General features: G+C 50.0%; 1 protein-coding gene across 3 annotated transcripts in view; it reads right to left on the bottom strand.

The window, feature by feature from the left end:
- jag2b (jagged canonical Notch ligand 2b) overlaps nt 1-27,732 on the bottom strand; it is a 116,018-nt gene that overhangs the window by 34,960 nt on the left and 53,326 nt on the right. For all 3 annotated transcript variants that reach the window (XM_056294397.1, XM_056294398.1, XM_056294399.1), the window contains exons 4-6: nt 18,752-19,009; nt 17,129-17,189; nt 4,670-4,800 (exon numbers count right to left, since the gene is read on the bottom strand). In XM_056294397.1, the coding sequence (XP_056150372.1) occupies nt 4,670-4,800; nt 17,129-17,189; nt 18,752-19,009 (450 nt within the window). The remainder of the gene's footprint in view (nt 1-4,669; nt 4,801-17,128; nt 17,190-18,751; nt 19,010-27,732) is intronic.

Below are 27,732 nucleotides of genomic sequence, written 5' to 3'. Positions count from 1 at the left end.
CCTCTTTCATCTGTTTCTATCTGCGGATCTCTCTTCTTCTTTTTCTGAGACTCAGTCTGGATTGACAGGAGAATTCACAACAACAACAACAGCAAAACAAGTACTGCGGCCGCTGATGGCACCATGAATTTCGCATCACCTGCAACCGCCTATCTGCCCCATCTCAAGGTCCGACTTACAAACCATGTCGCGCTAATGATATTACAGCGCAAACACACTAATAACGTTTTTCAGCTGAGTGCAATTTGCCTTCGTTTTGCATCTGATTGCAATTACCCATGTGGCAAAGTATAAATGGTGGCTTTGCGCCAAGAACACAGCAGGCAAGTTCAATGTCATCCCTGATGTCATCTAGCAAGAACTGTTATAGACCTGGCAACCCGCATCTGCCAATGATTTTGGGCTCAGTTAAATGGAAAAGTGATATTCTCCTTCGAAATAAACCCTCACACGCATGCCTGGCATGACGACGCCTTCGCCCCCGGCTACACTACTGCCATGCTCGCCGGGAAGTCTGGGCGTCAGTTACCACCAACTCTCTGAAGACGCTAATAATGTTCACTGTAACTGCATGTGGCTATTAGCACTGCTGTTTGTGAATTGGACTTTTTTGCAATATGGCTCATTTGCATAAAACGGGGCCAATATTGTGCCAAACGTATGCATATTATTCTGCTTCCGGTGTGGGAAGATGGCAGTGCGAATTCACGTTTGCAGTGGCCTCACCCAGTACCGTCCACGCAGTGTCTTTGTCCACGTCTAAGTTTGTGTCTTTGTTTGATGGCTGGGAGAGCTGGTGCTGGATCAGCTGGGAGAGCTTGGTTCTGCTGCGTCCTGTGGGCCCAGGGACCACGGCCCTACCTGGAGCTGTGACCGAAGAGGTAACACCGAGGGCGGTCTGACAGGACGTGGAAGCGGGGCAGGCTAAGCTACCTGCTAGCCCATGCAGACCAGCAGTTGTGACAGCCAATCCTGTGTACATCCTCTTGGACAGTGAAGTTTTTTTTTTTTTTTTGTAGTTTGATATGAGTGTTCTTGTAGTTTTTGGATATGTGTTTTAGCCTTTGTGTTGCACTGCTGTGGGCTGGGGGAAACCATATTTTGTTTGCATACATGAAATGACAAAGTGTCCCTGATTTCTGATTACCCAATTGAAATACGTGCAAATAGCGCCAGAGCACCGAGACACCATTTGCTCGGCAGTGCAGTTAGGGGTGCATTTCACCTTTTGCTGGTGCTTTGAGAATTACACGGTTTAATTTTTCTTACTTGTGCAGGTTCAGCGGCTTCAGGAGATGCACAATCCTTTTTGTGAATTCGCCAGCGAGTCAGAGTGAGTGTTATCGGAGGAGCTTTAACTGTGCGATCTCCCTCATGCCTCTCGGTGCTCAGCCGACCAATCGTGTTGATCCAGCGGCCCAACCGTGTCAAACATGATCCATCAGTCAGTCAGTCAGTCAGTCAGGGACATTCATGAATTCATGACTTCATTTCATGAAGTGCTGGATGCGTCCAGCACTTGCCCCAGTGACATATTTCCCAAAATGAACCGTCTCTTATGGGCTCTCGTCACCCTACCATAACAAGCTGTACTGTTGAAAGACTCTTTTCAACAGTAAGTTGGACAAAAACTGGCACCAGGGCATCATGATGACATACAGACTGGACTCTGCCCCTGCTCCCCTCTGAAACATAACTGACTCGTTGGACTATAATGAAATAATTTCAGTGTTCAACACCAAGCCCCGTCGTCTCCTGCTGTAATCATCAAAACTAAGCTAATTTACGACTGTAGTGGCCTATTGCCTATTTCGATATTATTGTTTACTGGGTGTAATTATTGTTGGGTGTACAATTGGATTGTCTGTGTGTGTGTGTGTGTGTGTGTGTGTGTGTGTGTGTGTGTGTGTGTGTGTGTGTGTGTGTGTGTGTGTGTGTGTGTGCATAAGGCTAATTTGTGTTTTGAATCACCTCACATGTTGTATTGTCAAGTGATGGTAAAATAACAGGCCCATTGGCCAATAATATTTATTGGGAAGCTGACATGACTGAGTGTGTCTGACAACAACTGTGTGTATGTTTGTGTGTGTGTGTGTGTGTGTGTGTGTGTGAATATGTGGCCGCCGTGCCAGGCTATGTGATGCTGTTAATGTTCGTCTTGTTGCTTGTAACATTACCTCTGATGATGTGCAAGGCTTGCATGATTAAACTGTGTTGCATTCAGGCAAGTATAGTTGTAATTGCCCATTTTGGTTAACGTTCATATTAGAACCTATTAAGTATGATTGGTCTTGGACGGGATAGGCCCATCTGATTTTCTCTGTGCCCACCCTGCGATTTCTGTCTACGCTACAGATTTGTCCATCGATAGCAGGATATTGTCGTGAATGGATAGAATGGGGATGGTTGGGCAGCCACACAAGATACCTGCAATGTTGACACCTTTATCCAAAGTTTTAAAATCCACTTTCAATCTCTTATCGACCGCAATCCTGTGGCTTGATGTGTGATAACCGACACAACAAAACATCACATTAATCATAACATCCTACTGCATAAAGTACTCAATTTCAATCCTTCCGCAGAATTTGCCAACCTTATCAGATCCTACCTCTCATCTTGCTCCCAACTTGTCAAAATCAATAATTATACATCTAATTCTCTACATCTGTAAACTGGTGTCCCGCAGGGCTCTATACTGGGTCCAATCCTATTCAGCATGTACATGAATGCTCTACCTTCTGTGTGTGGAAAATATGACATCTTAATGTATGCTGACGATAGTTATTTTTACTCATGGTGAAACTACAGAAGAGGTTGCAATCAGGTTAACAGATGTTATGTTGAAGGTCACATCCTGGCTTAACCAATGTTGTCTGCAGTTGAACGCTGTCGAAAATGGCTTGTATGTTTTTCCTCAAACATACACATACCACATAGATTCAAACCTCAGCTTCAAAATAAATTTCAGGTTTACCAGAGACTTCCTATCAACTAAGGCAGCAAAGATATACTTCCATTCAATGGTTGTTTCCCAACATCACCTATTGTCTGATAAGCTGGTCTAATACACACTTTACACCATTAAAACCACTGGAATCATTATACAAACAAGCAAAACCTTAGACAAGAAGCCATTCGGTTTTCATCATTGCCATATTGTTAAAAAAGTATATCCTACTTAGCTGGGGAAAACCTCATCAAATACAAAACTGTCTGCCGAGTTTAACATCATGCATGGATTAGCTCCTCTTCCTCTGTCCAGCTTCATAAACTTCAAATCTATCACGAACGGAGCTACTAGAGGTGCAGCTAGAGGGGACTGCACAATCCCACTCAGGAGAACTGCATTTAGTCAGGCCATCTTCTCCTTTAGAGCATCACATCAATAGAACCCAGTCCCACAAACAATTAGGAAGTCTCCATCCTATTATTCATTTAAGTGTAATGTCAAGAAATGACTTACAGGGACCAACAATGTCAACCCTGATGCTATTTTTACACACCTTTAACATGCTGTGTAACTGTTGTACATTAGCTGTGTTGTATGTCTGCTTTATTTATTTATATTCCCCCACTTATATTTCCCCCATTTCCCCCCTTTTTCTCCCCAATTGCACCTGGTCAGAATCCAACTAGTTGGTCAGAATCCAACTACTGTTTTCCATTTCTAATAGTCTGTCTGTTTTTGTAGCGTTTTTTTTTGTTTGTTTGCCATTACCTTCCTTCAACATGCACAACAAACCAAACTGCACCCTATTCGATGCTTGAGCAGCATGCTCAGGCCAAAGGCCAGGTCAGCCTGCAGGCTGGTAAATAAATGAGCAAGAGATCCGTCGCTGCCAGGGAGCTCAGGAGCCCTTCTCATTCCCCGAAGAGCCCTCGGTGGTGAAGGGACCCGACAGATCACATTTCCGTGTCAGTGCTCAGGTCACACAGGCGGTAAAACTATATGGTTGCCATCCTCCAGCACGCTCGCAGGTGAACGCTTCTTACGGACAGCTGCATTTCAAGATCAACTCAATCTGGGAAGTGAGTCCAGACCTACGTTTCAGTAACGTCAAGGCCAAAACGTTTTGAAACCATCTCTTTAAAACGGCCTTCCAGGTATCAAACATGCTCCCTAACCGGACGGAGCTAGAGTTAACTTTTATATCCATTTTTTCCCCCATTTTCTCTCCAATTGTACCTGGCCAATTACCCCACATTTACGATCCATCCCAGTTGTTGTTCCACCCCCTCTGCCCATCTAGGGAGGGCTGCAGACTACCACATACCTTCTCCGATACATGTGGAGTCGCCAGCCGCTTCTTTTCACCTGACAGTGAGGAGTTTCACCAGGGGGACGTAGCATGTGGGAGGATCACGCCATTCCCCCCAGTCCCCTCCCCCCGGAACAGGGGCCCCGAACGACCAGAGGAGGCGCTAGTGCAGCGACCAGGACACATACCCACATCCAGCTTCCTACCCACAGACACGGCCAATTGTGTCTGTGGGGACGCCCGACCAAGTCGGAGGTAACACGGGGATTCGATCCAGCGATCCCCCTGTTGGTAGGCAACGGAGTAGACCACCATGCTACCCGGATGCCCCCAAATTTTACATCCTTGTAAGAATTATTCTGAATATGAACAATGTGAAGTGAGCCGTAGGATGGGAGGTTCCCTACCTTTATCACACAGCAGGCCGCCCCAGTTCTTCTCGCAGTTACACTGCCAAGGTTTGACGCAGGTCCCGTGGACACAGCCGGGGTACGGCAAACACTCGTCGCAGAACTGGCCCTGCCAGCCGTAGTTACACCTTGCAAACACAGGGACAGTCGTGTCAGAAGAGGACCGGAGCCAGGTCGACAACCTGTCAATGCTACGGGGGGAAAAACATCGAACGTTTCTGAATCATCCTGAAGAATCATGGAGGATGATGATGAAGGGTGCTTCTCTCCAACCCAGTCTCACAGCACTTCGTCAAACAGTCACTGAATTTAGTGCATTGATTCATGTACATGGACACGAATTTTCCTTTTCGTGACATTCAGCATGACTTTCAGACTCATGTATTTCAACTGGAAACCACGTTTTTGTCCCGTCAGTCGGGACTCGGGAACTCAGAAGCCGTACAGGTTTTTCTCATTTGTTGTTCATTTCAACTATAAATGCTACACAACTCAACAGTTAATCACAACATGTATCCTTGTTTTTATTTCATTCATTCATTCATCTTCAGCTGCTTCTCCGGGGTGGGGTCGTGGTGGCAGCAAGCTAAGTAGGGCACTCCAGACGTCCCTCTCCCCAGCAACGCCCTCCAGCTCCTCCTGGGGGATCCCAAGGCGTTCCCAGGCCAGATTGGACATGTAGTCCCTCCAGCGAGTTCTGGGTCCACCCCGGGGTCTCCTTCCAGTTGGCCATGCCCGGTAAACCTCCAAAGGAAGGCGCCCAGGAGGCATCCTAATCAGATGCCCGAACCACCTCAACTGGCTCCTTTCGGCGTGAAGGAGCAGCGGCTCTACTCCGAGCTCCTTCCGGATGTTGTTTTTATTTCTTTATTTTAAGTTTATCAGTCCGGTTGACGGGCAGGAGAGGACCCATTGCATATCGACCTGTGGATTTTAATGATAATTTTAACATTTCTCAACACAAAAACACAAAAGTGTCCTCGATAAAGAGAACAGGATGTCTAGTGGAGCTCACAGCATTACATCCATCCATCCATCCATCCATTATCCCAAGCGCTTATCCTGCTCTCAGGGTCGCGGGGATGCTGGTGCCCATCTCAGCAGTCATTGGGTGGCAGGCGGGGAGACACCCTGGAAAGGCCGCCAGGCCATCACAGGGGGGCACACACACACACACACCTAGGGACAATGTAGTACGGCCGATTTACCTGACCTACATGTCTTTGGACTGTGGGAGGAAACCGGAGCCCCCGGAGGAAACCCACGCAGACACGGGGAGAACATGCAAACTCCACACAGAGGACGACCCGGGACGACCCCCAAGGTCGGACTACCCCGGGGCTCGAACCCAGGACCTTCTTGCTGTGAGGCGACCGCGCTAACCGCTGCACCACCGTGCCACCAGAGAATTACAGACACATCTCTGTAATGAAGACCTACGCTAATGCTCCACGCTACTCTTCAGCAGAGAGGAAATAAGGTGTTAGCTTGTTGAACGTTGGCTATCCAGCCAGCAAACGCAACTACACAAATGTCCGTTTATTTAAATTTTGCTGATAAAGGCGAAACAACTGGTCAGGCATCGATTATAACATGTTTAACACATGTTGTAGCTGGCAGGAAAAGGGATGACTCAGAAGACAGGGTTTTTGGCAGGACTCAACTCCAACCCAGAGATGAGGTTTGAGGGTCCCCAACTCAGTTCTGCACCACTACACAACACGCGATGCAACAACTGAAAGGAACCTGGGACACGCAAAAAAAGCCAACCGACAGCAGCTGAGGTGAACCATGTAGCGCAAACTACACATGTGGTTCGCTGGAGCATCAGCCTCCCCCATGGCTTGCTTCTTCTTTCTTTCCTCTCTCTGCTGGGTAGTTAAAGGAACACTGCAGTTTTTTCACCTTGGGTCTCATTGTGACAGTATTTCTCATCATTCCTACTGGCTGTCATTGTATTTTATGTACCCGCTTCACTGTGGAGGTTTTTGGAGACGAGCCCAGACAAACACTTTCCTTCACATAGCGTAAGTAGGACACACCAACGTACAGGTCCAACTGACCCCAAACAAATCCAGTTCATGTCTTGATGCATGCTGAATAATCCAGTTACAAAACTCAAAGAAGGTTGAGTCAGTTCATCTGGACATGTTTCATCATCATCTAAGAGCCCTGACACACCAGGCCGACGGCCAATGTCGGGCCGTCGGTGAGCGTGTGACCCTAGTTTTTGCAATGTGTCCCACACTGTTGGCACTAGTCGGACCCCTGTTGGCAGCTTTTGGGCCAATTCAGCATGTTGAATGGGCGGAGCCCATCGGTGAGAGAGATCACTCTGATTGGCTGTTCAGCTGAGCAAGTCAGTGCAGAACGTACATGCTAGTTGGCCATTGGTTGTAGTCTTTGCGGTGTGTTCAAGCGCTGCTTTTTGGCCCAGACAGCAGGCGACGTGAGGCGATGCAACAGATGGCCTTCATCACCCCTAGTCGGTTTGGTGTGTCTGGGCCCTACGTGACCTCTTCAGTCTCAACTGACTGCAGGTACCCCCACCCTTATAAACAACACAGCTGCATAATGACCCAAACCAACGACCAGTTTCATATGCACATATGGGTGTGAGCGTTAACTAGAGTTTCAAAGGCCATGTGTACTGTCCACAGAGGGTTTGGGAATGCTGCAATCACAGGATTGTAAAATGGTGACAGATGTACTCTTAGTCCCCCCCCCCCCAGTTCAGGGATGATCGTTCCCTCTTCACATAAATTGCCTTTTTTTCTGATTTTTCTCCTCCTTTTTTTTTTTTAAATTCATTTCTGATTTTCCCTTTTTCTCCCAGTTTAGTGGCCAATCGATCCCTATTCTAATTCAAACACCCACCCTCGTACTGCATGCGTTCGCCAACTGCATCTCTCCAGCCGACAGTCTCGAAGGAGACGCCTCCCCACTTTCGTGACAAGGTGACTCCAGGCCGAACCACTGCTTTTTCCGACACACCCAGAGACGCATTCATGTGACGAACACAAGCCGACTCCGCCCCCCTCCCGAAGACAGCGCTACCAATTATCGCTGCTTCGCCGAATCCGGCGATAGTCGGATCTGACTAGACCGAGGCGTGAACCCCGGTCCCCAGTGGACAACTGCATCGACACAAAGCCGATGCTTAGACCGCTACACCACCGCGGACTCTTCCCCTCCTTTTTTTCCACAATTGTATCCGGCCAATTACCCCACTATTCCGAGCAGTCCCGGGCGCTGCTCCACCCCCTCTGCCGATCCAGGGAGGGCTGCAGACTACCACATGCCTCCTCCCATACATGTGGAGTCACCAGCCGCTTCTTTTCACCTGACAGTGAGGCATTTCGCCAGGGGGACGTAGCACGTGGAAGGATCACGCTATTCCCCCCCAGTTCCCTCTCCCCCCCTAAACAGGCGCACCAACCAACCAGAGGAGGCGCTAGTGCAGCAACCAGGACACATACCCACATCCGGTTTCCCACCTGCAGACACAGCCAATTGTGTCTGTACAGATGCTCAACCAAGCCGGAGGTAACAAGGGGATTTGATCCGGCGATCCCCGAATTGGTAGGCAACGGAATACACCGACCGCTACGCTACTGCCTCTGACTCCCCGTTCAAACCAGCATTCCTCCCTATCAAGGATGTGCACATCATAATCACTGAAAGAGTGGCAAAGCTAGGGAGTCGCCCAAACAAACAGTGCACTGGCCGACTGAAGAGAGGAGAAGGACCACAGCTGTCCAAGTGTCAACCAGTGGTGATTCCATATGTGGCGGGAGTGTCAGAAAGGTCTAGACGTGTATTTTCCAAACGTATTAGCCTCAGTTGCTTTCAAACCCCAAAAAGATGCCGCACCAGAAGTTGGCCCACCCCAAGGATCAGGTCCCTCAGCACAAACAGAGCAATATAGTGTAGCTGTTAATTGCCAGGAGGATTGTCGTGATTTGTATATCGGGGAAACCAAACAGATGCTGACCAAGAGGATGGCACAACGCAGAAGAGATAACACGTCAGGCCAGGACTCCACAGTCTACGCCATCTACACAGTCTACACCATCTACAGACCAGGACTCCACAGTCTACACAGTCTACACCATCTACAGACCAGTGGCCACTCTTTCAGGGATGAGGATGTGCACATCCTTGATAGGGAGGAATGCTGGTTTGAACGGGGAGTCAAAGAGGCCATCTATGTGAAGAGGGAACAACCATCCCTGAACCGAGGTGGTGGTGGTGGGGGGGGGGCTAAGAGTACATCTGTCACCATCTTACAATGCTGTGATTGCAGCTACTCCCCAACCCTCTGTGAATAGTACACATGACCACTGACACTCTACTTAACGGTCACACCCATATTTGCACATGAAACCTGCCATTGATTTGGTTCGTTATGTCACTGTGTTGTTTATAAGGGTGGGGGTACCTGCAGTCACTGTATTGGTTATAAGGGTGGGGGTACCTGCAGTCACTGTATTGTTGATAAGGGTGGGGGTACCTGCAGTCAATGCATTGTCTATAAGGGTAGGGACACCTGCAGTCACTGTATTGTCTATAAGGGTGGGGACACCTGCAGTCACTGTATTGTCTATAAGGGTGGGGATACCTGCAGTCACTGAATTGTCTGTAAGGGTGGGGTACCTGCAGTCAATGTATTGTCTATAAGGGTGGGGACACCTGCAGTCAATGCATTGTCTATAAGGGTAGGGACACCTGCAGTCACTGTATTGTTGATAAGGGTGGGGTACCTGCAGTCACTGAATTGTCTGTAAGGGTGGGGTACCTGCAGTCAATGCATTGTCTATAAGGGTGGGGACACCTGCAGTCACTGTATTGTCTATAAGGGTGGGGTACCTGCAGTCACTGTATTGTCTGTAAGGGTGGGGACACCTGCAGTCACTGTATTGTCTGTAAGGGTGGGGGTACCTGCAGTCACTGTATTGTCTATAAGGGTGGGGACACCTGCAGTCACTGTATTGTCTATAAGGGTGGGGACACCTGCAGTCACTGTATTGTTTATAGGGGTGGGGATACCTGCAGTCACTGTATTGTCTATAAGGGTGGGGGTACCTGCAGTCACTGTATTGTCTATAAGGGTGGGGGTACCTGCAGTCACTGTATTGTTTATAAGGGTGGGGACACCTGCAGTCACTGTATTGTCTATAAGGGTGGGGACACCTGCAGTCACTGTATTGTTTATAGGGGTGGGGATACCTGCAGTCACTGTATTGTCTATAAGGGTGGGGGTACCTGCAGTCACTGTATTGTTTATAAGGGTGGGGACACCTGCAGTCACTGTATTGTTTATAAGGGTGGGGACACCTGCAGTCACTGTATTGTCTATAAGGGTGGGGGTACCTGCAGTCACTGTATTGTTTATAAGGGTGGGGACACCTGCAGTCACTGTATTGTTTATAAGGGTGGGGATACCTGCAGTCACTGTATTGTCTATAAGGGTGGGGGTACCTGCAGTCAGGTGAGACTGAAGAGGTCTCTTAGATGATGATGGAACGTGTCTCTCGATAAACGTTGTGTCCAGATGAGCTGACTCCGGTCTCTCTTCAGTCCGCTATGTTAACCTCTTATTTACAAGCGAAACAAAGTTGAACATTTATCAGCAGGAAATAAAAGTAAAATCATGTAATACCGGAAAAATCCACTTGCAGAATCTAGCTACCATACTTCACCTTATCTGCGCGCATGCAAAATCTCTTTGGTCGACACTGCCACACGTGGAACCCCCACACCTTATAACAGGCATAATAAGCATACGTAGGTCAAGCAAAGTAGTTCGTTTCACAAGCTGTAGTTCCGGTATTTAATTCATTTCAACTTTTAATTTCGGCTAATGAATCCAAAAAGTAATTCAACTTGGGTGTCCACTTGCTAATAAGAGGAATACTGAGCCTGCGTGTATGTCCTGCTGACGCCGCCGGGAGGCAAAGTGCCCGTCTGCGTTCAGAAATCTCCGCCATGCTTTGCAGGAACGATGAAAAATACTACGAAACAAAGATCCAGACTGAAAAAAGTGGAATTTACCTTTAATTATAGTCACCGGGTGTGCCAGGTCTGAAAACTCCCCACGTGCTCGCTGGAGATACCCGGCAGAACAGGAAAACTGCAGTACTAAACAACTACTCATCCATCCATCCATCCATCCATCCATCCATCCGTCCGTCCGTCCATCCGTCCGTCCATCCATCCGTCCATCCAGCCATCCATCCATCCATCCATCCATCCATCCATCCATCCATCCATCCGTCCGTCCGTCCATCCGTCCGTCCATCCATCCGTCCATCCAGCCATCCATCCATCCATCCGTCCGTCCATCCATCCAGCCATCCATCCATCCATCCATCCAGCCATCCATCCATCCGTCCAGCCATCCGTCCGTCCAGCCATCCATCCATCCATCCGTCCATCCATCCATCCATCCATCCATCCGTCCAGCCATCCATCCATCCATCCGTCCAGCCATCCATCCATCCATCCATCCATCCGTCCAGCCATCCATCCGTCCATCCGTCCATCCATCCATCCATCCATCCGTCCAGCCATCCATCCGTCCATCCGTCCATCCATCCATCCATCCATCCGTCCGTCCATCCATCCATCCATCCATCCATCCGTCCATCCGTCCATCCGTCCATCCGTCCAGCCATCCATCCATCCATCCGTCCATCCATCCGTCCATCCATCCATCCATCCATCCATCCGTCCATCCATCCATCCATCCATCCATCCATCCATCCATCCATCCATCCATCCATCCATCCATCCATCCATCCAGCCATCCGTCCAGCCATCCGTCCAGCCATCCGTCCAGCCATCCGTCCAGCCATCCATCCATCCAGCCATCCATCCATCCATCCGTCCAGCCATCCGTCCAGCCATCCGTCCATCCATCCATCCATCCATCCGTCCATCCATCCGTCCATCCATCTGCCCCGAGGCCTCCTGCCGACTAATCCTAGTAGAAGGTGACATGCCAGTGCATGCGGGTTAGGAATACTTCCCCGGCCCCCCTGCTGGGGTGAGGGGGGTTGTGGGGCTGGCATGTTGGTTGTGTGAGTGAATAGCGGGGGACTCCTGTGTGTGTGTGTGTGTGTGTGTGTGTGTGTGTGTGTGTGTGTGTGTGTGTGCGCACACGCTGCCGTTTCAGCACTTCACTATTCCCAGTGCTGCGGCACCGGTGAGCCAGCTGTCTTGTCAATTGGCTGCTATTTTGAGCCTCCGCTCTCCCGCAGTCGGCACCGCTCGGCACGGTGGCCCGTCGCCGCTGCCTCCCCGGGAGTCAAGGACGTCCGACCTCCCCATCATCCTGTGGGGTTGGGGGGAGGGGGGAGGGGCATACTTGGCATGTTTCTCCCGCCACGCAGGACTAACTTGACAGTATGGCAACCGTGCCGCTCACGGACCATGACTAAGACCACTACCTGGATGTCTAGAAGACGTCCAAAGAGGCGGGTGCTTTTGTTTTTGTTTTTTATTTTCTCTCCCCAATTGCACTTGGCCAATTACCCCCCTCTTCCGAGCCGTCCCGGTCACTGCTGCACCCCCCTCTGCCGATCCGGGGAGGGCTGCAGACTACCACGTCTCCTCCCAGACATGTGGAGTCGCCGCCGCTTCTTTTCACCTGACGGTGGGTGAGGCGTTTCACCGGGGGGGACGTAGAGCGTGGGAGGATCACGCTATTCCCCCCAGTCCCCCCCCCCCCGATCGACCAGAGGAGGCGCTAGTGCAGCGACCAGAACACATACCCACATCCGGCTTCCCACCTGCATACACGGCCAACTGTGTCTGCAGGGACGCCCGACCAAGCCGGAGTTCACACGGGGATTCGAACCGCCGATCCAAGGCAGGTGCTTTTAATTTCAGGAGTACACAAACAACCACTGACGGTTGCAGGTTGACAATTTCCAATCACCACAAAGCAGAGCAGGCATGTGCACGACTAAATTCCAAAGACTGCAGCGACGAAGTGGTCCTCGTGTGTTGCCAGAGGTTGTAAAGCTTCAGAGCGGTGCCTTGCGCTTTACACCGCTCGTCAGCACAATCTGCAGGAATGCCAAACCCTCGACGGCATCAGAACAAGCCCAGCGAGCTGCAAAAGCAGCCCTGGAGGAACAGCAGCTGGAACGGGGGCGGTGCCGCCCTCGCATATTGAGCGTTTAACGGCGTTGCCGGCTCATGAAAGTGCCACAGTAAAATATCAGGGCTCAGCAACTCATCCCCCCCCCGGCCCGCAGCAGTGCCGCACCAAGACAACAACACATCCCAACTACAAGAACTCATATATCCAAACTACAAGAAAAAACTACAAAATCACATAACCAACATGCCCCCCCCCCCAAATAAACAAACAAATAAATAAACAAATAAATTCACTGTCCAAGAGAGGGAAGGCCAGCCAGGATGACTGCCGGTCTGCATGGGCTAGCAGTTAGCTTAGCCTGCCCCGCTCCCGCGTCCTGTCAGACCGCTCCCTCGGCGCTTCCTACTTGGACGTAGCTCCAGGCAGGGCCGTGGTCCCTGGGCCCTCCGGACGCCACAGACCAGGCTCCCCTGGCTGAGCCGACGCCGGCTCTCCCAGCCAGACACCCTCGACACACCTCCCCGCACCACACCGAAAACACAGTCCACGCCAGGCGAGGCCGCCGCCAGACCGCCCTCGGGGTTATGGGAACTGCCGGTCTGCATGGGCTAGCAGTTAGCTTAGCCCGCCCTGCGTCCTGTCAGACCGCCCTCGGCGTTTCCTCTTCGGACACAGCCCCGGGCAACAACCGCGGTCCACGGGTCCACGGGCCGATCCCGCGCTAGCGCTCCCAGCCATCAGACGAAGACACGAACCCAGATGCGGACAAATACACCGCAAAGCTCGCGCCGCCATCTTCCCACACCGGAAGTGGAATATCACATGAAACGCAAATAACTGGGCTGCATTTGGTTAGAATACCTGCTGACAAGCAAGGCCGTCAACGTTTAAGCGCTGCACGCATCACATGCATGTTGTTTCCCTTTTCTTTCCTTTTCTCAGTATGTCACTCCTACCTTTTACTGATTTTTGGTCTTGTCGCGTTTGTTCCGTTTCCATCGTACTCCGTTTAACATCCATGTCATTTGTAACTGAAATACTTGTGGTAACACTTTAGTATGGGGAACATAAAAAAACTTCATTACTAGTGAATAAGTAATGATCAGGATGTCACTTTAGTATGGGGAACATATTCTAAGTAACAAAAACTTAATTAGTAGTGATCAAGATGTCACTTTAGAATGGGGAACATATTCTAAGTAACAGAAACTTAATTTAGAGTAACGTAACACTATGAACACTTGTAGTTTTGTGTGTTGTTATGTAAGAACAGAGCATATTCATTAAGTGTCAGTAAGGGAGAATAACTCTTCTTGTGGTACTACCACCTTATAAAGGCCATACTAAGCAACGCATATTGAGATGGTACTACTAATAAGCAATACTTCTGAGGTTATAGAGGGAAAACTCATAGTTAATGGCTTACTGGTTGTATAATAAGGCCATGAAGAATAAGGCCTTAATGAGTACGTCATAATGACCAATTAAGAGCCAATATGTTGTTAATTTGCATGCTAATAAGCACCTAATTAATGGTGACTACGTTCCCCATACTAAAGTGTTACCATACTCGTACATACGGTTTGTTTACCGTGGAAATAAACTACTAATCATAACAAAGAAGCCCTGCGGGGCTTCGGCCGTGTTTTCTTTTTAACCCGCGGTCGTGGAAGGAAGGCAGCTTTTCGTGGAGTCAAGCTGGATTCGTGTTTAAACATCCGCCTAATGCAGCACGGGCGCTGCATTAGGCGCATGTCTACGGACCTGAACGCAGTGCTCGTGTCTCCCCGTAGAGGGCAGCGTCACAGTTACGAAACCAAATCACACAGGAACAGACTGGGAAGTCGTGAAACGGGAACGAGCAAAATAAACAAAAGAACAATGCGGAGAGTAAACCCCTCGGCATCTCACCGGGTTGGGTTTGGGCCTGTGTTGCGTGTCTGTGTACACTGCATCGGCTCCTTCTGGGACCGTTTGGTTTTATGCCGTTGTCCCTCGAGCAGTTAGCCCTCCCTGCCGTAGGCGTTGGTTAAACGCCCCGCGTAGCGGATGTGGCCGACAGGCTGCAACACCGCGAGCCTTGAAAGTGACGGTCACCCAGAAACTCTTCCTTTCACTGCTGTGCAGAGACATCCACATGTGCCCATGCAAAACCCTGTCCCGGCCTTTAAGGACGGCGGTGATGCTCAACTACGTGTGATGGAGAGCCATGTGTACGACGGTCCTCGTTCCAGCCCGTCATTACATTAGCAGATTTAACCGATTAACACACCTTCCGCTTCCGGTGTGGGATGGCGGCGGCACGAATTCACATTTGCGGCAGCATCACCCAGCACAGGTGTGGGACGATGGCGGCACAAACTTAGGTTTGCAGCGGCCTCACCCAGTACCGTCCATGCAGAGGCTTTGTCCACGTCTTAGTTTGATGGCTGGGAGAGCTGGCGCTGGATCGGCTGGGGGAGCCTGGTTCTGCTGCATCCGGATGGCCCAGGGACCCCGGCCCTGCCTGGAGCTGCACCTGAACAGGAAACACCGAGAGCGGTCTGACAGGACGTGGAAGCGGGGCAGGCTAAGCTAACTGCTAGCCCATGCAGACCGGCAGTTCTGGTAACACCGAGGGTGGTCTGGCGGCAGCCTCGCCTAGCCTTGACTGTGTTTTTAGTGTGGTCGTGTAGAGTGCGGGGAGGTGTGTCGAGGGGGTCTGGCTGGGAGAGCTGGCGCTGGATCGGCTGGGGCAGCCTGGTCTGCTGCATCCGGATGGCCCAGGGACCCCGGCCCTGCCTGGAGCTGCGCCTGAACAGGAAACACCGAGGGCGGTCTGACAGGACGTGGAAGCGGGGCAGGCTAAGCTAACTGCTAGCCCATGCAGACCGGCAGTTCTGGCGGTCATCCTGGCATTCGCTCTCTTGGACAGTGATTTTTTGGGGGGGGGGGGGTATGTTGGATACAAGTAGTTTTGTAGTTTTTTTTAGTTTGGATCTATGTTTTTGTCTTTGTGCGTCACTGCTGTGGGCAGGGGGAAACGATATTTCGTGTCATTTCATGTGCGCGGGAGCATGAAGTGAGACGACGGATGAATGTTGCTGGTTGAGGCCGACAGGAGGACTACGCCGGGGGACTGACTGGGTGAACATGTCAGGACTGCAGCAGGGACTCCCGGCTGAGTAAAACCACTTGCTGTGCGTCTGCTTACTGGAGTGGGGTGGCTAATGCCTACTGGTATCTGAGCCAAATACAACGTGTGTGTCCGTTTCCATACACGGGTCGTCCCTCTATGCTGCTCTGGCCACGAGGGGGGGGGGGCATCCCAAACATCACTTTATCTAAATGTCACTTCCTGCCTGGGAAACGTACACAACACATTAGGATACCCCCCCCCCCCGTGTTTCCAGGTGGGACTGTGATGTGGACAGACGAGGTGAGAGGGGACGGACAGCAGACACGACCACAACCCGGCGTGTCTTTTGGTGGTCGAATTCACCCCTCTGCTGTCCGAGGGGGCGGAAAGCCTATGGGGTTGCTCGGTACTCCGTGGAGGATTTGGAGGAGCTAAACATACGAGTGGGGGGGGGGGGGGGGGGAGTGCATCACGTTTCTCCTGAACCGTGGCGGGGGGCGTCCACGAGGGGAGCACGAGGTTGACAGATGCCGAGATACCCCTCATCGAAACCTGATTTATTTCTCCTTGCCAACGCCCAGCATGTGCTCACTTCCTGTCACCTCCTTGGCTCCTCGCCTCCCTTACGCGTTACCTCATCAGTACACTGAAACTACAGCATCGCAGCCGCCATCTTTTCCTCTCCACGCCGATGGCCGACACGTAGCCAGACTTTCAGAGGGAAGAACAAGCACGCAAGAAACCGTGCTTTTCAAATGAACTGCAGGATAAATTACCCCCCCTCCCCCCCAATACACACACACACACACACACACACACGGAGACAGCAGACAGACAGACAGGGAGACAGCAGACAGACAGACAGGGAGACAGCAGACAGACAGACAGGGAGACAGCAGACAGACAGACAGGGAGACAGCAGACAGACAGACAGGGAGACAGCAGACAGACAGACAGGGAGACAGCAGACAGACAGACAGGGAGACAGCAGACAGACAGGGAGACAGCAGACAGACAGGGAGACAGCAGACAGACAGACAGGGAGACAGCAGACAGACAGACAGGGAGACAGCAGACAGACAGGGAGACAGCAGACAGACAGACAGGGAGAGAGCAGACAGACAGACAGGGAGAGAGCAGACAGACAGACAGGGAGAGAGCAGACAGACAGACAGGGAGAGAGCAGACAGACAGACAGGGAGACAGCAGACAGACAGGATGGCCATACTTGCATTCGCCCGGCAGCGAGCAGCTCCCGTGCAGCAGGTTGCAGCCTTGCTTGCAGATCGCTGAGAGGAGGGAAGCAGAGGACAACAGAGAAACCATTTCATTCTGATCGCTTTGGGATTTCCCCCCCCTCATTCTCCCCAGCTGTCCGGTTACCCCACCCTTCCGAGCCGCCCCGGTCTCCGCTCCACCCCCTCTGCTGGTCCGGGGAGGGCTGCAGACTACCACATGCCTCCTCCCATACATGTGGAGTCGCCAGCCGCTTCTTCTCACCCGACAGTGAGGAGTTTCACCGGGGGGACGTAGCGCATGGGAGGATCACGCTACCCCCCCCAGTTCCCCCTCCCCCCCGAACAGGCGCCCCGATCGACCAGAGGAGGCGCTAGTGCGGCGATCGGGACACACACCCACATCCGGCTTCCCACCTGCAGACACGGCCAATTGTGTCCGTAGGGATGCCTGAGCAAACCGGAGGTAACGGGGGGATTCGAACTGGCGTAGAGCATTATAGACAGAGCTGAAAGAGCCAAGTGAAGGCAACGGGGTGGGACGGGGGGGGGGGGGCAAATTCACTTGCTTGCCATCATTCAGTCAAGCACATGAAGATGTGAGAATTCATGGCACCTCAGTGACCAGGGTTCGAGGGGGGGGGGCTTTATAGTCTATACATACAAAAAAATAAAAATCAACGCCAGCTCCCCCCTCCTCTTTTAAAGTCAGTTGGGTGATTTACCGAGGCCCCCTACACTCTCCCATCCCACCCACTCACCGGAGGGAGGTAGCCCACCCTGCTGCACCTCCACACAGCCCACTTAACTGGGACACTTGTTTAACACAGCAGGTAGCAACACACACTGCTTGTTACACTGACTTCCATCATGTTACATCCCAAGCTGATCCATCCATCCATCCATCCATCCATCCATCCATCCATCCATTATCCATCCATCCATCCATCCATCCATCCATCCATCCATCCATCCATCCATTATCCTGATCTCAGGTTGGCAAGGATGCTGGAGCCTATCCCAGCAGTCACTGGGTGGCAGGCAGGGGGACACCCTGGACAGGCTGCCAGACCATCACACAGGGCCGACACACACACACACACACCTAGGGACAACTTAGCATGGCCGATCCACCTGACCTACATGTCTTTGGACTGTGGGAGGAAACCCACGCAGACACGGAGAGAACATGCAAACTCCAAACAGAGGACGACCCGGGACGACCCCCAAGGTTGGACTACCCCGGGGCTCGAACCCATGACCTTGTTGCTGTGAGGTGACCGCGCTAACCACTGCGCCACCGTGCCGCCCAAAGCTTATAAAATCTGGTCAAAAACATGCGAGAGACGTATGAGGGTCACGGAGACCCTCAGAGCGAGTCAGACACCCTGAACCAGACACTCAGTGATGCTTTTAATACTGCTGACGTGGCTTACACTCAACAGTGTTCAGTAGCGCCCGCTAGTGCTCCACACAGTAAAGACGGTAGGGAGAAATTTCAACAAAAACCCTGCATGAACCCTATGTGAAGCTCCCCCCCCCGGCAGCAGCTGAAGTATCCCGGACGGCTGCTGTTACGCTCGCAGGCTCAAGTCCCCGGACACACGAGCTCTCACCTGTGCTGCAGGCCTGGCCCATCCAGCCCTCGAGGCACACCCGGTTACCCAGCGGCTCACAGCGGTAGTGGCCGAAGTAGTCGTCCCGTGGGACACACAGCTCATTGCACTTGCTGCCGTAGTAGTTCTCGTCACAGCGGACCCGGATGCGGTAGACCAGGCGCGCCACCGGCCCATCGTGAGGAATGGTCTGCCAGCGGTCGGTGGGGACGATCACACCAGTGCGGACGCTGCGTTCGATCAGCAGCTCCTCCTCATCTGAAAAGAGCAAGAAATCAGAGATTAATGCCAATGCCATGCTACACACAACCGCATGCTACACACAACCATATGCTACACACAACCACATGCTACACACAACCGCATGCTACACACAACCGCATGCTACACACAACCGCATGCTACACACAACCATATGCTACACACAACCATATGCTACACGCAACCACATGCTACACACAACCATATGCTACACACAACCACATGCTACACACAACCGCATGCTACACACAACCACATGCTACACACAACCATATGCTACACGCAACCACATGCTACACACAACCATATGCTACAAACAACCACATGCTACACACAACCACATGCTATACACAACCACATGCTACACACAACCGCATGCTGCTACACACAACCGCATGCTACACACAACCACATGCTACACACAACCGCATGCTACACACAACCACATGCTACACACAACCGCATGCTACACACAACCATATGCTACATACAACCACATGCTATACACAACCACATGCTACATACAACCACATGCTACACACAACCATATGCTACATACAACCACATCAACCAGACTTTTCCTCTCAATGCCACCAAACACATGTAACTGTTGAACACTTGAAAGTTTGTAAAAAACAAAAAAACAAAACCAAAAAACCCCCAAAACAACAGGGCGTCCAGGTGGTGTAGCGGTCTATTCCACCGCCTACCAACACGGGGATCGCCGGTTTGAATCCCTGTTACCTCCGGCTTGGTCGGGCGTCCCTACAGACACAATTGGCTGTGTTTGCGGATGGGAAGCCGGATGTGGGTGTGTGTCCTGGTTGCTGCACTAGCGCCTCCTCTGGTTGGTCGGGGCACCTGTTTGGGGGGAGTAACTGGGGGGAGTAGCGTGATCCTCCCATGTGCTACGTCCCCCTGGTGAAACTCCTCACTGTCAGGTGAAAAGAAGCGGCTGGTGACTCCACATGTATGGGAGGAGGCATGTGGTAGTGTCCAGCCCTCCCCGGATCGGCAGAGGGGGTGGAGCAGAGACCGGGATGGCTCGGGAGAGTGGGGTAATTGGCCGGATACAATTGGGGAGAAAAGGGGGGGGGGCATTAAAGAAAAAAACTATCAATGTTCAACTTGAAGCCAATGAAAAAGGCTGTCCGGGTCACTTTTGATGAAGATTGTGTACTTGGCTTGATCCCTCAGATCCATGTGTGAAGAGTGTCTTCCTGTCCGTCAAGTATCGAGCAAGGCTGTTATGATGCTTTTCTTTAGCTATACCCAACAGTTTGACAGGCCCAAATGCCATTATAGTGGCCTCCGGTAAGGAACTGTGAGCTCATAAAATTTGCAACTATTATTAGTATTATCCTATTAATAATAATTAGTAGTAGTAGTAGCAGTAGTATTATCCTATCCTAACTATCATCCTGCCCTGTGCTGGCCTGGCGGCCTGTCCAGGGCGTCTCCCCGCCTGCCGCCCAGTGACTGCTGGGATAGGCTCCAGCATCCCCGCCACCCTGAGAGCAGGGTAATGGATGATGGATGGATATTAGTATCCTTCAAATTTCTCGTAGTATAGATTATCAGACTGACAGCTTGGTCTGTAACACTGAGACCGTCTCCCTACCCCGCTGTATTGCTCCCAAGCTCTCCTCTCCTAAATGTGTGACTCACAATAATCTAATAATCATTCCTACCACTGGTGGTGGTGAAATGTACAGCTAAGTACCTAATAATCTACACAATCACACATCTAATGTTCTCAAAAGTGACCACATATCCCTCGAAGCGTTGGTCATCAAAATTGTTAACTAATCACACAAGGTGTCTAATTCCAATTAATATTTCATCGATTGGTGGCTCTGAAGTTCTGCCTACTACTGATCCCTACAACAAGACGCTTCAATGTGTTTTCATAAATGTCAGATCACTGGCTACCAAAGCCTTACTAATAAATGATCTGATTCCTCAACATAGTTGTGATATGATTGGGTTATGTGAAACATGGCTGAAACCAAATGTTTTCCTCCCCTTGAAGCTTCCCCACCTGACTATACTTATGCCCATGTAGCTCGGGTGAATAAACAAGGCGGGGGTGTCGCCTTCATATGCAAGTCTATTTTCAATCCGACTTCTAAACTTGAATCTAAATCAAAATCTTTTTGAGGCCTTTATTTTTACATTACTCTGCTGTAAGTGTTTTATTTATACAGAACCTTCGAAAACAACGTTTCAAAGTGCTGCACAAGATACAGCCACCCATCCATTATCCGAACCGCTTCTCCCAGATACAGAAAAAATAAGCAACAAACTTATCAGCTTTTAAACAAAAACTACAGCCCCAGTACAGGGGAGGCAAGTCGGTAGAGATGGGGTTCGAGAAGGTTTTTCCAAAGCGGTTTACGAACTCAGCTGATCTTACAGAGCGGGGAGGTTGTTCCAGAGGGACAGGGCCCTTACGGCGAAAGCGGTCACCCTTGGATTCACGGAGGGAGTGGGGGTATAGATAAGAGACCCTGGTCAGAAGATCTGAGTGGCCTAGAGGTGGAGTAAGGATGCAAAGGTTTGGAAATGAATAAAGGGGAAATACCTTTTAGGGCTTTATATGTGATAAGCAGCATCTTGAAGCCTGTTCTATACTTTACATGGGGCCAATGAAGGGATGCGAGAATGAAGGGATGCGAGAACTGGTGTGATGTGGGGTCTAAGGTTGGTATCGGTTAGCAGCCTGGCTGCAGCATTTCGCACAAGTTGCATGTGGGACAGGGCTGCTTGGCTGAGACCGGAGAAAAGAGCATTGCAATAGTCAAGGCATGAACATTTAGGGTATGGGTTAGTAACTCAAGATCCCTGATTGATAGCACTGATTTGGTTGGAAAAAGCAGGTTTGCACAAGCTTGTGGGTCGAAATTCAGATTTTGGTTACACCCAGATTTCTTGAGGAGGGATTAACACTGGTGGCCAAAGGGGCAATACAGGGTTTCACTTCTGAGACAAACTTATTAGGACCAATTAGGGGAACCTCAGTTTTGTGTGAATCGAGCTGGAGGAAATTGAATGATATCTATTCCTCAATAGCAGCCAAGCAGTCATGAAGGGTACCAATATTACCCATATCATTCGGCTTAACTGATAAATACAGCTGCATGTCACCAGCGTAGCAGTGGTGAGAGAGATGCAATTGAACTGGCTAACCAGATTGCCTAGAGGTAACATGCAGATTGAGGAAAGCATGGGACCAATGATTGAACCAGGGGTGGGCCATCTTATCCAGAAAGGGCCGGTGTGGATGAAGGTTTTTGTTCCAACCAAGCAGTTACACACCTGTGTGTCCTCATCGAGTTCCTCAGCAGACTCCACTGGTTGATTAGTGGGATCAGGTGTGTAACTGCTTGGTTGGAACAAAAACCTTCACCCACACTGGCCCTTTCTGGATGAGATTATTGCCCCTGCGGAGCACCACAGAGTATAGGGGCAGTTGAGGACACAAAGTTGTCTATGAAAACATGAAACTTCCTGTTAGACAGGACGAGAGCCAACTGACAGCAGCACTCGAGATACCAACCCACTTATTTACAACAACGCTGCTGAAAGTAGCGGTGCTTTGGGCCTGGGTTCCCTGCTGTTAAGCCCACTGAGGCGTATTTGTGATATTGGGCTATACAAATAAAATTGATTTGACTTGACTCCAATGCCAAAATCTCCTTTTCTGGTTTCTTTGCATTTGGGAAGGATATGGGGGACTTATAAGGTGAGCATCAAAGGGGAAAAAAAAACACTCAAGACCTGATAACTAAAACTGTTGCAGGTCAAATTGTCTGTGACAGGGAAAAATAATCACATTGATGCCTTTTAGTCTTATTTCATACTTTCATAGTTCAGGACCGAGGTGGTTTTTTTTTTTTAGATGTGTATCAATGGCTGATGCTCAAAAGCACACAAGAAGTGGTGCCCGTAAAGATGGCACACCATGGATACGGCGGATTATATATTTCAGCATGGCTTGCAAGGTCCTCATATGCAACTTTGGAAAGGTGTTCCCTAACTGGACAAAACACGCCAAGACTGTGCTGATTCTCTCTTTGTCTACAACAGAGCAAAAATGGCCTCAAAATATTACCTGCGGGAGGGCAAAGTTTTGAGGCAGATGTGTACTGCAAGCTGCTGCCTTCCATTTAGATGAATTACCATAATCTGAATGTGTCTTTTGTTGTTCTGAGCTCTATTCAAGGATATACTAATGGGTTATGCACCCATTGCATGTGGGTGTTGGGCAAATGTCTCAAATAACCTGTAAACTAAAATGTTTCTATAAATGTTGGCCTGAGGGGGGGCAAAGAACCATTGCAACACACATATATAGTACTTAAGGAATGAACAAATGACTAAGAATGCAGTCTGCAGATACAGCAAGTTCTGCAAAAAAACCCAAGAGGTCAAAAGATCCACCAGACCAAGATGGGCTGCTTGAGGAAGGAGCAAGTGGTGCAACGCAGTGTAAGTACCTGATACAGCACCTGGTGAGATGTAGGAGGAGCTAGGCCCAAAGACACCCCACAGTGCCCAGAACCTCCAAGCACCAAGAGCTACACCCCAAAGCAGACCATCAAACATCGTCAGGTTTTGTGGCCTGCTGTCAACAAAGAGTCAGAGTGGCACCAGTTCGACAAAGATGTGGATGCAGCCCTTGAAGCAACAGCCAAGGGTGGTGCAGATCAGAGGCTACAGACAATGAGCACCTTCATAATGAACATCACTTCAGAGAGATTTGGTGTTTGCGTTGGTCATGAATATGCTTGTGAAGTCTGTGGAAGTGGAATGCAGTGGTCCCTGGTCCAAGTCTGGTACCCAACAACCCCCGATCAGAGTGTTGATGGATGACCTAATGGCAACAACTACATCAGTGCCCGCATGCAGGTGGTTCCCACAAGGACGTGAATGGCTCATTACATGGGCAAGAGTGAGCTTCAAGCCCACAAAATCCAGGTCTCTGCGCCTCAGGAAAGGAAGAGTAACCGGCCAGTTCAGCTTCTCTTTGAGAGGCACCCAAATTCCATCTGTGACTGAAAAGCCAGTCAAGAGCCTGGGTAAGATCTTCACCAGCAATCTGAAGGACACAGCAGCGCACCAGGCAACCAGTAATGACCTCAATGCTTGGCTCTCCACAATGGACAAATCAGAGCTTCCTGGAAGATTCAAGGCCTGGATATATGAACATGGAATCCTGCCTCGACTCCTCTGCTCACTGTTAATCTACAAAGTCCCAAACACCATTGTGGAGGGCTTCAAAAGGAAGAGCAGCCTGTTCCTGCACAGGTGGCTGGGCATGCCACCGAGCTTAAGCAGCATTGCCCTTTATGGGCATAACACCAAGGAGTTAAAGGTCACCCAAGCCAGAGAAGTCCTGCTCTACCAAGATTCCGTTGACACCAAGGTCTCCTCTGCGGGCATCGAGATCAGAACAGGAAGAGAGTGGCACGCACAGGCCTTGGGAGAGGGGCAGTATTGTTGGGGCCATGACCAAGCTCTGTGGGCAGTAGCAGACAGTATCTGCACTGGGATCAGCTACAGCAAGTGGCAATACCCAACAAAATGCACCATCGCCTTTGTTCGAGCAGGGGAGAAGCCCCAGCCAAAGGCCCGGGGTGGACTGCTTGCAACGGCAAGGGACTCGCAGTTCTGTGTCGACCTAGGGAGAGAACTAATGTTCCCAGACACCATCACAGATACCACACTCAGGCCAGACATGGTGCTGATGTCTGTGGCAACTGAGCAAGTGGTTTTGCTAGAGCTAACTGTCCCCTGGGAAGATCAGATGGGGGAGGCGTAAGAAAGGAAGAGAGCCAGGTATGCAGATCTGGTAGCTGAGTGTCGGAGGAATGGGTGGAAGGCCCACTGTGAGCCGGTTGAAGTGGGCTGCAGAGGCTTTGCAGGCCAGTCTCTACACCGGGTCCTGGGACTGCTGAGGATTTGTGGGCTGCAAAGAAGAGCTATTAGGAAAATATTGGAAGCCACAGAAAAGGCTTCCCATTGGCTCTGGGTGAAGAGGGGTGACGCGTGGCATAATGTGTTACCTGGACACAAGTCAGAGCTTGATCACCCCCAGCTGAGTCTCTCGGGTGAGGGTATCTGATGTTAAGACCCGAAACCCCTGATGACACCAGGTTCATTACAGCCAATGAGCCCAGGTTGCACCACATGGTGTATCAAAGAACTAGAAAGGCATACATTAGCTAAACGGTGTGGGAAATAAATTAAAATACACACCAGGCCATGGCTTAGATTGTCATGGTTGCATCCACCTTCAAATAAAAAAAGATCATTCAAACTTTTTATTTTGATTTATAATGCTTGTAGGAAAATAAAGATTTTTTTAAATCAAAAGTCTGGGCTTACACTCAAGAGGGACCTGCCACGCTGACAAAGAAAGCAATCTTTATCACAGTCACATCAGAGCCTTCAAACAATCCCTGTGGAAGTAGGGGGCCCACGTTTTCCTTTGCTAAATGCAGTTACACTTAAACATACCATACTCAGACATTTTGAAGTAAAAGCATGTACGCACACACACAAACACACACACACACACACACACACACCTTCCTCTGCTAAGGACCAACACAATGTCAGACAGAATTAAACAACAATAACAGAAATAACCCCGGGACGTTTCCAGATAGAGAACAATGGGCTCTGGGCTCAAAGCTCTGCTGCTGCGGTGTCTAAACACGGAGCCGAGCCATCCAGTCCACCCCACTTCCTGCTCGATAAACACGAGACAAACAGCCAGCTAGCTTTCCTGAGGACGGGGGAGGGGGGGATCTATACTAGATGACACAACGCTGGAAGCGAGCAACTGCACAGACAGACCAATACACTGGTGGGCTCCGAGGTGGGCCGAGATGTGGAGACGCTGCTGACTCAGGCTAAAGCACAACACTCAGAAGCTGCTGGGATAGAATAACATTTCACAGAGCCCACATATATCTCTGTTTTTGCACTGGCCAGGTCAGCTCTATGCTCTACCACTGTACATACAGACACTACTAGTTTTATACTGAAGGAACTCCCCAAGTCTGGTTTTATACTGAAGGAACTCCCCATATCTGATTTTATACTGAAGGAACTCCCCAAGTCTGGTTTTATACTGAAGGAACTCCCCATATCTGGTTTTATACTGAAGGAACTCCCCATATCTGGTTTTATACTGAAGGAACTCCCCATATCTGGTTTTATACTGAAGGAGCGCCCCATATCTGGTTTTATACTGAAGGAACTCCCCATATCTAGTTTTATACTGAAGGAACTCCCCATGTCTGGTTTTATACTGAAGGAACTCCGCATGTCTGGTTTTATACTGAAGGAACTCCCCATATCTAGTTTTATACTGAAGGAACTCCCCATGTCTGGTTTTATACTGAAGGAACTCCGCATGTCTGGTTTTATACTGAAGGAACTCCCCATATCTGGTTTTATACTGAAGGAACTCCCCATATCTGGTTTTATACTGAAGGAACTCCCCGTATCTGGTTTTATACTGAAGGAACTCCCCATATCTGGTTTTCTACTGAAGGAACTCCCTATATCTGGTTTTATACTGAAGGAACTCCCCATATCTGGTTTTCTACTGAAGGAACTCCCCGTATCTGGTTTTCTACTGAAGGAACTCCCCATATCTGGTTTTCTACTGAAGGAACTCCCCATATCTGGTTTTATACTGAAGGAACTCCCCATATCTGGTTTTATACTGAAGGAACTCCCAATATCTGGTTTTCTACTGAAGGAGCTCCCCGTATCTGGTTTTCTAGATGTTCAGCTTTGATGACTGCTATTAATGAATGACCGAGTGACTATGAAAGCCGGGGGGACAGAGACTTAGAGGTTGTCTAATTCATACATACAAGGATCTCATGCCTCAGCCCACAACAGTGGAATGGCTGGCTGCGTAGCCACTCCGTCTTTATCGCCACTTCCATCTCCACACAGCTCTGGTGTAATAATTAGATGTGTTGTCAAATGACAGCAACTCTTAAATGTGTTGTACATACAAAGCTGACGGCTTTGGTGGCAAGGGTGTTAATCTACAGCCTTGTTTCAGTGTCTACCGACAACGACAACTGGCTCACACGTTAGCTGTTGCGATAGCCGGCCTCTCGGATGCTCACAAAACAGCACAGCAGTTGCTGAGAGGTAAAAACGAGCATTAACAAGCAGCTGATGCAATGGAAAGGAATGACGCTGTGATGGCAGCGTCACCCTATAGGTAGCAGTTGTGCTTTACTGGGGCAGGTTTGGACAGACCGTAGCAAGAGTCATCATAAATTTCAACAGTTTAATATGAACACTTAAAATGTTCTCATTAAAACACGTTTGAAAAACAAATTAGTGCGTCCCAGTGCATTTTACCAGTAAGGCAGCTGTGATGACCGTTTCGTACAACACATCTGAATAGTTGTTGGGATGGGAAAAACACACACACACACACACACACACACAGTAGCTATAAAAGGTCTATACCTTCATCATCATCATCATCTTTCGACTGCAGTCCAGCATGCATTCACATCACGCCAGTATTCTGTGCCCCGTTTGATTTGGGGGGGGGGGGTTTTGAACATTTATCTTAGTGTCTCTTGGAACAGGCTCTGGAGTTGAAAGGTCGCCCGCCTCTGTCAAGACACGGGAGACCCCATGCAGATGCCGTCGGATATAATCTGATCTTTTGC

This window comes from Lampris incognitus, chromosome 15 (assembly GCF_029633865.1).
Source record: "Lampris incognitus isolate fLamInc1 chromosome 15, fLamInc1.hap2, whole genome shotgun sequence".
Classification (NCBI taxonomy): Eukaryota; Metazoa; Chordata; class Actinopteri; order Lampriformes; family Lampridae; genus Lampris; species Lampris incognitus.
Note: the sequence above shows the minus strand (reverse complement) of the source record. Positions and strands in the feature narration are given on the sequence as shown.